Source organism: Taudactylus pleione, unplaced genomic scaffold (genome assembly GCF_031769625.1).
Source record: "Taudactylus pleione unplaced genomic scaffold, aTauple2 ptg000070l, whole genome shotgun sequence".
NCBI classification, from domain to species: Eukaryota; Metazoa; Chordata; class Amphibia; order Anura; family Myobatrachidae; genus Taudactylus; species Taudactylus pleione.
The window spans coordinates 14,276,477-14,288,970 of NW_028284472.1; the positions used below are offsets into that span (position 1 = coordinate 14,276,477).

The following is a 12,494-nucleotide window of genomic DNA, read 5'->3' on the forward strand; positions in this document are numbered from 1 at the left end:
CAGCCATGCCCCCGGCACGCCCACCAAAGGGGGCATGCTGTTACTCACCATCGACAGCACACCCCCTTTGGTGCGAGACCCCGAACGACGGATTCCCCGTCGCTCGCCGGGTCTCGCGCATGCGCACGACGGAGCTCCCTCCGTCGTGCGCATGCGCATTTGGGCACGAATCAGGCCCTATGTACAAAGCTGACTCCCACACGCTGTGCACTAATTCTATTGCAGCTAATAATAACAGTGTAAATGTTTGCTGTTAACCACTAGTTCTTTGATTATATTGTTTAAATAGATATATAGTTTATAGATTGCTTTTTCATTGCAGCAGGTGTCCTAATAGATCCTGAATAGTTTGTATTTACTTAAGCGGCTGCATTTTATTACTGAATGTAATATTCTCTGTTGTATTACAGCGAATTGTTATTACATTGCAGCTAGTATCATTACTACTTTATATTCACTTGGCTGTATTATTCTAGCAAATGTGATATTTACAGCTCAGTAACTATATTGACACGCTTAGGGGCCATGAGAGAAAGTGATGATATGAGAGTTTTTAGAAGTGAGTTTTAGCAGAGATGTTGCCCATAGCAACTAATATTGCATGCTTCCCAACATGACCCTCTCCAGGAGGGACACAATGCTCTGGTCCTGGACTTCCCTGGTAAAAGGCGGGGCTACAGCACAGTTCAAAATTCAAATAGGGGAGTCACACCAACTGTCATTTCACATGCTGCCAAACATCACTGGCTGGGACTCACTGGCAGTTGGTGTGACTCCCCTATTTGAATTTTGGACTGTGCTGCAGCCTCACCTCTGGAGCCTCCACCAATCATAAATTACCAGGGAAGTCCAGGACCAGAGCATTGTGTCCCTCCTGGAGAGGGTCATGTTGGGGTATGCAGTCGGGAAGCCGGCGGACCTAATCCCGACTGCTTAATCCCGGCGAGGGTTAAATGACAGGTGTCTAAATCTAGACGCCTGTGATTTTACCGATTCCGGGAGGCCCGGCATCCCGATCGAAGTGATGCCGGGCGCCGAGCGCGGACAGCCGCAGGGTTAGGTTAAGGGTTCACGGGGGGGACAGGGTTAGGCACCCCCCCGGGAGGTTAGGTTTAGGCTAGGGGGAGGGAGGTTAGGGTTAGGCACCCCCGGGGGGACTTACGTTTAGGTGGCGGGGAAGGGGGAGTTAGGTTTAGGCACTTAGAGGGGGGATTAAGGTTAGGCACTGGGGGGGAAGGTTAGGGTTAGGCACCCCTAAGGGAGGGTTAGGGGGTAGAATAGGTTAGTACATACTTACCTGGGGACGATCGGGATTTTCATCCTTTTCGGGCTGCTGCTGTCGGGATTTGAACCGCCGGCCAAGGGCCTGGCGGTAAATCATACCGGTTCTCATGTTGGTAGGTGATATCTAATCTAATGTTGACTATATCCACTGTAGGCACATACTGTAGCTGCTTAACTAATATGACATCATCACACACCTCCCAACATGACCCTCTCCAGGAGGGACACAATGCTCTGGCCCTGGACTTCCCTGGTAAGAGATGGGGCAGCAGCGCAGTTCAAAATTCAAATAGGGGAGTCACACCAACTGTCATTTCACACACTGCCAAACATCACTGGCTGGGACTCACTGGCAGATGGTGTGACTCCCCTATTTGAATTTTGGACTGTACTGCAGCCCCACCTCTGGAGCCATCACCAATCATATATTACCAGGGAAGTCCAGGACCAGAGCATTGTGGCCCTCATTCAGAGGCGGTCGTAAGAAGCGATCGCTCTCTCTGAATGAGGGCGGCCGCTTCTTTTTTTAGTGCGGCCTCCTGGTCGCTAGCTAAGCTGTGGGTTACCACCCACATCTTAGCGACCGACCACGGTGATGGTCAAGACCATCACGACCATCGGGGCTTGCGACGAGACCCTAAGGTTGGGTCTCGGCAACCGCAAGCCCCAGAGAGCTTCCTGCTCTGATCGAGCAGGAAGCTCCCCACTGACATCACTGCTGAAGTCAGTGCGGCCGCCCACAAAACGGCAAGCGTTCCATCAGGAACGCCTCCGTTTGTGTAGCCACTCCCCCGCCCCGCCTACAAAACGGGCCGAGCTGTCGATCAACATCGACAGCCGGCCCTTTTGTAGTGAGCTCCGGAGCGAGAGAGTATCTCTCTCGCTCCGGGGCTTGCGCATGCGCAGTGCGGCCGCTGCGCGTGTGCAGGGCCTAACCATCGACCCGGTTGCGATCGCTCAGCGCTTGTGACCGGGTCTGAATGAGACCCAGTGTCCCTCCTGGAGAGGGTCATGTTGGGAGGTATGTCATCAATGTGTTCTCATTGTAGTTATTATAATAATTTTTGAAATGCAATAGTTATTTTTTTTTCAATAGAAATAACAATTTCAAATAGTAATAGTAATTATCTATGGTTTTCCTACTTCTCCCTACTTTACGAATATGAATGTAATGGCATTATATGGTTATGCTATGACAGTAGGCGGAGGGACAAAGCTCTGTGAGATCTGTTAGTGAGCAGTGAGTGGCGGAATGATACAGTGCTGTGTGATTTGCCCTGACAGAGAAAGAGGGGCGGAGTGATACAGTGCTCTGTGGCATGATTCAGACCCGCTCGCTAAGTGGCGTTTGCACGCTATGGCCGATAGTCGCCCGTATGCGCATGCTTCGCAGTGCGTGTGTGCAAGCCAGTCACTGCGATCGGGAATCTTGCGTTTGTTGCACAAAGACTGATCTCTAGTTTGAGAGTGACAGATGGTGCCATTTTTGCATGGTAACATGGGAAGGTCCAGGAAAACGGGGGAGTGGATGTGCGAACGCAGGCGTGTCTGAGCCTCAAAACGGCGTTATTTGGGCGTGCATAATTAGCATGGAAGCGTCATTGTACATGTCACCTGGTTGTATCTCAGCCTGCATTGATCGCAGTGCTTGTGGCGGGGTAGGGTCTACCTTAAGGGCTGCTAGCTGCTCCGATGACTTTCGATGTTACTGATTAATCATACACTTCCTGGAGATGACGTGTGTTAAGAAAGAAAAGTGGGCGTCTTTATACCGGCGTGCGATGACTCTGCCGTCGCTCTCTAAGACATAGAGGGCGTCCTTACACCAGACAGTGCGATCGCGGCATTTGCATACCCGGCCCCTTTTGGCTGTGAGAGAGCGCAGCTTAGCGTCCGGGACTGATTCAGTTCCTGTCTGTGTGATCTGTTAGGGGCCTATTTATCAATAAATATTTGCTGGGAATGCACAAATATTACGTATTCCCTTGAAATATATCATGGTCAGAGATATCTGCTGTGGTCCTCCCTGTTTCGACAGCACAAGCAGCCCCCATAAGTTTCTATGGGGGCTGCTTAATTGCCAAGTTTACCAACCTCCAATATTTCTCACTGACGGGTAATATTTTATCGTATTCTTATTATGTTTGATTTTTTTTTTGGTCTAAATGATTTGGGGTCTATTCATCATTACTAAATTTCTACAAAGGCAGGTGATAATGAACATTTTCACCTGCAATTGTAGAAATGAAGTTATCGGCACATTCATCAAGAAGGTAAAACAGGACATATAACAGGTATCTCCTCGTTACGACCCGCTGTCCCCATACTCTAGTATCACAGACATCTAATTACCTTCCTCATGCGGAATGGCCCGCTGTCCCCATACACTAGTATCACAGATATCTCCTACTTACCTTCCTCTGGCGGAATGGCCCGCTGTCCCCATACACTAGTATCACAGATATCTCCTGCTTACCTTCCTCTGGCGAAATGGCCCGCTGTCCCCATACACTAGTATCACAGATATCTCCTGCTTACCTTCCTCTGGCGGAATGGCCGGCTGTCCCCATACACTAGTATTACAGATATCTCCTACTTACCTTCCTCTCCCGGAATGGCCCGCTGTCCCCATACACTAGTATCACAGATATCTCCAGCTCACCTTCCTCTGGCGGAATGGCCGGCTGTCCCCATACACTAGTATCACAGATATCTCCTGCTTACCTTCCTCTGGCGGAATGGCCCGCTGTCCCCATACACTAGTATCACAGATATCTCCTGCTTACCTTCCTCCGGCGAAATGGCCTGCTGTCCCCATAGTATCACAAATATCTCCTGCTTACCTTACTCTGGCGGAATGGCCGGCTGTTCCTATACACTAGTATCACAAATATCTCCTGCTTACCTTCCTCTGGCGGAATGGCCGGCTGTCCCCATACACTAGTATCACAGATATCTCCTGCTCACCTTCCTCTGGTGGAATGGCCGGCTGTCCCCATACACTAGTATCACAGATATCTCCTGCTTAACTTCCTCTGGCGGAATGGCCTGCTGTCCCCATACACTAGTATCACAAATATCTCCTGCTTACCTTCCTCTGGCGGAATGGCCTGCTGTTCCTATACACTAGTATCACAAATATCTCCTGCTTACCTTCCTCTGGCAGAATGGCCGGCTGTCCCCATACTCTAGTATCACAGATATCTCCTGCTCACCTTCCTCTGGCGGAATGGCCGGCTGTCCCCATACACTAGTATCACAGATATCTCCTACTTACCTTCCACTGGCGGAATGGACCGCTGTTCCCATACACTAGTATCACAAATATCTCCTGCTTACCTTCCTCTGGCGGAATCGCTGGCTGTTCCTATACACTAGTATCACAGATATCTCCTGCTTACCTTCCTCTGGCGGAATGGCCGCTGTCCCCATACACTAGTTTCACAGATATCTCCTACTTACCTTCCTCTGGCGGAATGGCCGGCTGTCCCCATACACTAGTATCACAGATATCTCCTGCTCACCTTCCTCTGGCAGAATGGCCGGCTGTCCCCATACACTAGTATCACAGATATCTCCTGCTTACCTTCCTCTGGCGGAATGGCCTGCTGTCCCCATACACTAGTATCACAAATATCTCCTGCTTACCTTCCTCTGGCGGAATGGCCGGCTGTTCCTATACACTAGTATCACAGATATCTCCTGCTTACCTTCCTCTGGCGGAATGGCCGGCTGTAACCATACACTAGTATCACAGATATCTCCTGCTCACCTTCCTCTAGCAGAATGGCCGGCTGTCCCCATACACTAGTATCACAGATATATCCTGCTTACCTTCCTCTGGCGGAATGGCCGGCTGTCCCCATACACTAGTATCACAGATATCTCCTACTTACCTTCCTCTGGCGGAATGGCCCGCTGTCCCCATACACTAGTATCACAAATATCTCCTGCTTACCTTCCTCTGGCGGAATCGCTGGCTGTTCCTATACACTAGTATCACAGATATCTCCTGCTTACCTTCCTCTGGCGGAATGGCCGCTGTCCCCATACACTAGTATCACAGATATCTCCTACTTACCTTCCTCTGGCGGAATGGCCGGCTGTCCCCATACACTAGTATCACAAATATCTCCTGCTCACCTTCCTCTGGCAGAATGGCCGGCTGTCACCATACACTAGTATCACAGATATCTCCTGCTTACCTTCCTCTGGTGGAATGGCCGCTGTCCCCATACACTAGTATCACAGATATCTCCTGCTTACCTTCCTCTGGCAGAATGGCCGGCTGTCCCCATTCACTAGTATCACAAATATCTCCTGCTTACCTTCCTCTGGCGGAATGGCCTGCTGTCCCCATACACTAGTATCACAAATATCTCCTGCTTACCTTCCTCTGGCGGAATGGCCGGCTGTTCCTATACACTAGTATCACAGATATCTCCTGCTTACCTTCCTCTGGCGGAATGGCCGGCTGTCCCCATACACTAGTATCACAGATATCTCCTGCTCACCTTCCTCTAGCAGAATGGCCGGCTGTCCCCATACACTAGTATCACAGATATCTCCTGCTTACCTTCCTCTGGCAGAATGGCCGGCTGTCCCCATACACTAGTATCACAGATATCTCCTACTTACCTTCCTCTGGCGGAATGGCCCGCTGTCCCCATACACTAGTATCACAAATATCTCCTGCTTACCTTCCTCTGGCGGAATCGCTGGCTGTTCCTATACACTAGTATCACAGATATCTCCTGCTTACCTTCCTCTGGCGGAATGGCCGCTGTCCCCATACACTAGTATCACAGATATCTCCTACTTACCTTCCTCTGGCGGAATGGCCGGCTGTCCCCATACACTAGTATCACAAATATCTCCTGCTCACCTTCCTCTGGCAGAATGGCCGGCTGTCCCCATACACTAGTATCACAGATATCTCCTGCTTACCTTCCTCTGGTGGAATGGCCGCTGTCCCCATACACTAGTATCACAGATATTTCCTGCTTACCTTCCTCTGGCAGAATGGCCGGCTGTCCCCATACACTAGTATCACAGATATCTCCTACTTACCTTCCTCTGGCGGAATGGCCGTCTGTCCCCATACACTAGTATCACAAATATCTCCTGCTTACCTTCCTCTGGCGGAATGGCCCGCTGTCCCCATACACTAGTATCACAAATATCTCCTGCTTACCTTCCTCTGGCGGAATGGCCCGCTGTCCCCATATACTAGTATCACAGATATCTCCTACTTACCTTCCTCTGGCGGAATGGCCTGCTGTCCCCATACACTAGTATCACAGATATCTCCTGCTTACCTTTCTCTGGCCGGCTGTTCCTATACACTTGTATCGGGACAGAATTCATTAAGCTCCGAAAATACAATATTTTCAGAGCTTGACTGCGGGAGCATTAGCTATGTTCAGATCGCGTTTGCTCCCGCCTGTGGATCACACTCCGCTCTTTCCCTATGGGAAAGAGTCCCGAGTTGCGAAGAGGAATCTTTTTGGATCCCTCCGACCCTGTCCGGCTCCTTCCGCTGGACGTCAGGGCTCTTGTGCGCATGCGTGACCTGTAGTTGCCGCTGGACACCTGTTCTGAGTTGGGTCACACCAACCATGTGTGGGGCCCCCTCTGTGTGTGGGAGCCACGGGTTGACTGCCCCTGTCCACCCCCCCCCCATTAATCCGGCCCTGTCCTTGTGGCTGCCCCCAGGCCCATGTGCTCTCCTTGGATGGGTGAGTAAGGGAATGCCTACTTACAACTCTGGGTCATAGACACAAGTTTTATGTTTGTACCCTCCCATCGCCGGAGAGTCTTCATGTATTTCAATTTGTACCCTAAGGGTTGGGGAAACCCTTATATCTCCTTAGGTTGCAGGTGCAGGGTACCCTATACTCCCTGAGTCTCTTACTGTCAGGTACATCATTATGTATACTTGCAAATTCAATATAATTCATGTTTTTGGCAAAATACCAGCAAAAATACTCATTATATCAAAAGTGAAATCAACCAGAGATAGAGGGGCCGATGGGGAGTTGAACACAGGCTGGCTGTAAGTGCTTCCGCATAGCTTGCACAAAAATATATATGTATTTTCACCCGTATGCAGAGTACTAGGCTTGTACAAGAAGGTCATCTCTATCTGTGTGACACCCGGCATCACCATCAACACAAACGGGCGTGGATTCAACTCTGTGGCATCCCCGAAGTCCTTGTGTTCCTCTCTACAGGCAAATGAGTAAACTCGGGGAACTTACTGTGACAACGCCCACATCAAATGTATTGGTCCCAGCTGCTGTTACTTTGGAGATGGTTCCCAGTATGGAGACTAATGCCGATATTTCCGCCGTATTGTTAATAAATGTCCCATTCGTGGGCAAAATCTTCTGGATTACTAGGGGAACTTGTGACTGTGGGATCCCCAGGCCGTTCTCCAGTTCCTGTGAGGAGTAACACACAATTAATAAGTTGTCACTGTCACCTGCCCTAGTGTGTCTGCGTACAATGGTAAACTGCACTGGGGCAGGGACAGGTGATGATAAATAATCTCTGTAATGCACCTTCTCCGCGCTGTATAAATAACTGATATGACATAAGTTGATAACTAATAGCTTGTAGTAGCAATCGTCCCGTGTTCTGACAAGTGGCCTGATTCATTACGGATCACAACTGCAACAGAGTACGCAGATCGGCCGATGGCGCAACAGCGCATGCGTATGAACCGCAGTGAGCGTGCGTTAGTTGGCATAGCGATAGCACTGCAATACGCAGATACAAAGCCATCGCAGATCGAGGGACAGGACGTCAGCGTTTGGGGTGGTCCGGTGGTGACAGGGGTTGTAGAAACGCAGGCGTGCCTGTCCGTTTGAATGCCGTTTTCTAGATGTGCATAAATTAGCCACTGAGACGGCATACGCAGCTTGAGTACTCACTGCGCGAGTAAGGTCAGACCTGCTGTAATTGTGCATGAGGGTCCGATGTTACTCGATGGTACTGATTTATACGCAGGACTGCGAGGTATTACGGATGTCAGATAGCGGTAGTGGGTGTCTCTATGCTGGCTTTGCGATTGCAAACATTAGCATATTTTCGCAGCAGATCTGCGTGCGTCATTCGCAGTGAATCAAGCCCAAGGTACGGATATTTTTACATATAAGTTTGTGAATATTAAAGGATTTTTTTATATTGGACCAATTCATTGTTTGGGATCAGTGGTCCTTTAAGTGTTGCAAACTTCTAAATAAAAAGTGTAATAAAATTAAGTTACTTTTGTGATGTGAGAACTAAACATAAAACCACGTTGTTTAATTTAACTATTAATCTTCTATAGCAGTTGACAGTCCAATAACAAAATGTTTTGGATATAAAAAGATACTGGTCCTCATCCAGACCCGGTTGCGAGCGCTGAGCGCTCGCAACCGGGTCGATGTTTAGGCCCTGTGCCCACGCAGCGGGCACACTGTGCGTGCGCAAGCCCCGGAGCGAGAGAGAAACTCTCTCGCTCCGGAGCTCACTACAAAAGGGCCAGCTGTCGATGTTGATCGACAGCTCGGCCCATTTTGTAGGCGGGGCGGGGGAGTGGTTTCACAAACTGAGGCGTTCCTTAAGGAACGCCTGCCGTTTTATGGGCGGCCGCACTGACATCAGCAGTGATGTCAGTGGGGAGCTTCCTGCTCGATCAGAGCAGGAAGCTCCCTGGGGCTTGCGGCTGCCGAGACCCAACCTTAGGGTCTCGTCGCAAGCCCCGATGGTCGCGATGGTCTTGACCATCGCGACCATCAACCTAGTCGGTTGCTAAAGCTGTGGGTGGTAACCCACAGCTTAGCTAGCGACCAGTAGGCCGCACTTAAAAATAGAAGCGGACGCCCTCATTCAGAACGAGCGCTTGCTTCTTGCGAGCGCCTCTGAATGAGGGCCACTGTTTCTGTTTAGATTTGCTCAGGAAATTACTTTTGAGTGCGCACCAATTATTTTTGTTATATATCAGTTAATAAATGGGGACTGACGGCATAATACATACTGAATAGTGGTGGTGACTATAGTACCTGTACAGAATTCAGTGCTGCTTGCAGGATCGCGTTAATACAATTATCTTGTACAGGCAGCCATACTCCATCTGTGGAGCAGTCGCGGGCCATATATCCAGATTTCCCCAGAGGACAGGATGCAGTGGCTGACACACCAGCTTTTGACACGTTCCAGGTAACACCATAGCTCTCATTAATGCTGCAGTATTTATCTTCCACTAGGAAAAAACACTCCGTTATTGTACAGCCGTATTACTATGAATGTTAAGAAAACTAAATAAACAAAATAATAAAAAAGGAGACATAGGGGCTATAATTACTAAAGTGCAGGTTTTTAAAAGTGGAGATGTTGCCCAGGCCTGCCAAGAGCCGCGCTGCGCCCGGGTAAAAGGGGGCATGGCCTAATTGCGGGAGGCGTGGTCACGCCCCCTTTGGTAAAAGTAATTTTAAAACAGCAACGTTTTGCAGCACCGCGCGCTGGCAAAGAGGGGTTCTATGGGCCCCCTCAGCCCGGCGCATAACCAGTGGGGGGCGCGCTCAGCTTGATCGCTCCCCCCACTGGCATAGGAGACTGCTGTGGCTGCTACTTAGCAGCCGCAAATGGTCTCCCAGTGCAGCCCAGCACACAGCAGCGTGTGCTGGGCTGCTGTCATGTAAGAGGGGGGGAGCGGTGCCGGGCCCGGGCCCCCACCGGGCCCCTCCAGCAAGCCCAGGCTCAGGTAATTAGTACCTGCTCCCCCTCTCTCTCGGCGCCCAGCAGATTCTACTTAACATTTATCTAGCACCTTCTAGAAGATTTAAGCTAGAATCTGATTGGTTGCTATGGGCAACATCTCCACTTCTAAATATCTGCACCTTAGTAAATATACCCCCTACAGTCCTACTTAGTACAGAAAATAATTTCAATGCAATACTAGGTCATGAAGCAAATATACCATACTGAAGAGCAGTAGTGGATTTTAACCCCAGAGTAAATTCCACCACCCGCAGGCCATGTATGTGTAAAAATATGGGGGAGATGTATCAAACAAGTGGACAGGTGGAAAAGTTACCCATAGCACCCAATCAGCTTCTAACTAGCATTTATCAAGTACTGTACATACTACAAAATGATAGGTAGAAGCTGATTGGTTTCTATGGGTAACCTCTCAACTTGTCCATTTTAAATGGTTTGGTACACTCCCCCCATAGTGTTAAAGTTGACAAAATGTAATTGTGGTCAAAGACGCGGCCCTCATGGCCAAGATGGCGGTCACGGCCCTGAGGTGGTTAATCCCTTGTACTGCAGCGCCATTTTCATGTGAACTATCGGCACAAGACACCATATACTGTAAATGTATATGGAATAATGTGTTTTAACATGTTATATTTAGCGCCCTGTGAGCAGTTGTAGAATTACATGTTTAAATGTGCAGACTATGCACTTATGGGAATGTGGGCCTAATTCAGACCCGCTTGCGAGTGCTGAGTGCTCGCAAGCGGGTCGATGTTGGCCCAGTGCCAAGCCGTCGCTATGGGTCTCGCTACAGAGGGGGCATGCTGTCGATGGTGAGTGTGCCTGCCTAGACGGAGGCGTTCCCATGGGAACGCCTACCGTCTGGGGCCGGCCCCACTGACATCACAAGTGATGTCAGTGGGAGTGGTCTCGGCTCTGATAGAGCCGAAAGCACTCTTGGGCTTGCGGAAACGAGACCCTACCACAAGGGTCTCGTCGCAAGCCCGATGGTTGCCATGGTCTTGACCATCGCGACCATCTTTTTGGCCGCTCGCTATAGCTGTGGGTGGTTACCCACAGCTATGCGAGCGGCCAGGAGGCCGCTCTAAAATTAGGAAGGACGGCCCTGATTCAGAGAGAGCGCTCTGTGAGAGCGTCCGGCTCTGAATCAGGGCCTGTATTCCAAGAGTATTTTATTGTATAAAGAATCACCTTATTTTCTGACATACTGTAGTAACTGATGTGGTAAGATTCCTGCCAAGCAAAAGGTCTAGTGTTAAATGACCTCGCTTTTGTTTACAGGTAATGCACTAGCATGGGTTTTGATGTTTACTGACCAAGCCTTTGTTTAAAGCACGTTCTTTAAAATGCCCTCCAGGGGCCATTGTGGTGTTCTCTAAGGCGATAGGAAAGAGAAAGAAGTCTGATTTGTATACTAGTCTTATGATGGGTACACATCTAAGCGATATATCTGCAGATGATGGTCATTCATACACACTGAACGACCATCATCTGCATACTGCAGCGGGTCCCGGCGACCGGTGGGCGGGTTGGGGGTGTGTTCCGCCCCCCTCCTCGCGGCTGCCACTGTGTTTGTACGGCGGGCTACACACCTGCCGATGGACAGATATGTCTGCATACATATCTGTCCATCAGCTGTGCAGCGCAGCCAATGCGATATGTCTGTGAACGACGCCATTCACAGATATATTGCTGGTACACACTGGCCGACGTGCAACAGATATATTGCCGATCAATTGATCGGCCAATACATCTGTCAGTGTGTACCCAGCATTAGAGGTACTGTATGGGCAGGATTACAACCTAATGTATTTTGTCCTCTTACTATATAAATAGCAGCGTGTGTTTCCTCTGAATGTTAGAGAGGACTGTACTTCTGGAGAATACTTATGTGCTGTGGAGTTACTGACTTTTTAAAGACTGAGCAATAAACATCTACTTGATTCAAGACGCCTGCATCTGCCTGCATCCTGTGACCACCAGAATAGTGCAAAACGCTGTTCCATTCTCCGGCTGTTCTCGATTGAGCCCAGTGCCTCCAAGCTGAAACCCTCTACCAGTTAACCCATGCAGACTTGTCAATAGCGAAGGACCAATGGGAATTAGCCAACACTACCCTGAAGGTGTTGCAGCAAAGAGTCCACACATACCCAGAAGTAGGCCGTTCCATCGGGTCAGAAGTAGGAGTCTGGAAGAAATGTTTCGAGGAGCCAGTATAGGAGCCTGGTGGTGGCAGCAAATTACCCGCCCACTATGCAGTGTGAGGAGTCAGTAACAGGAGGTTACTGGCGATGAGAAGGGAATCCCTAGAAGTGGAGGAGTAAGCCCACAGGTTCTCAGGGATGGCTAACCACCCTCTATTCGATCAAGTATCAAAAATCTGTGATCGCCTTGCGGAGCGTGGCCATCTGGTCACACTACTGTTTAATGGCGGCCATAAATAG

At 49.6% G+C, this 12,494-nt stretch overlaps 1 protein-coding gene across 2 annotated transcripts in view; it reads right to left on the reverse strand.

The window, feature by feature from the left end:
• Positions 1–12,494, reverse strand: part of LOC148533787 (adhesion G protein-coupled receptor F3-like) — a 63,607-nt gene that overhangs the window by 8,918 nt on the left and 42,195 nt on the right. For both annotated transcript variants that reach the window (XM_088467362.1, XM_088467363.1), the window contains exons 12-13: positions 9,333–9,532; positions 7,545–7,727 (exon numbers count right to left, since the gene is read on the reverse strand). In XM_088467362.1, the coding sequence (XP_088323488.1) occupies positions 7,545–7,727; positions 9,333–9,532 (383 nt within the window). The remainder of the gene's footprint in view (positions 1–7,544; positions 7,728–9,332; positions 9,533–12,494) is intronic.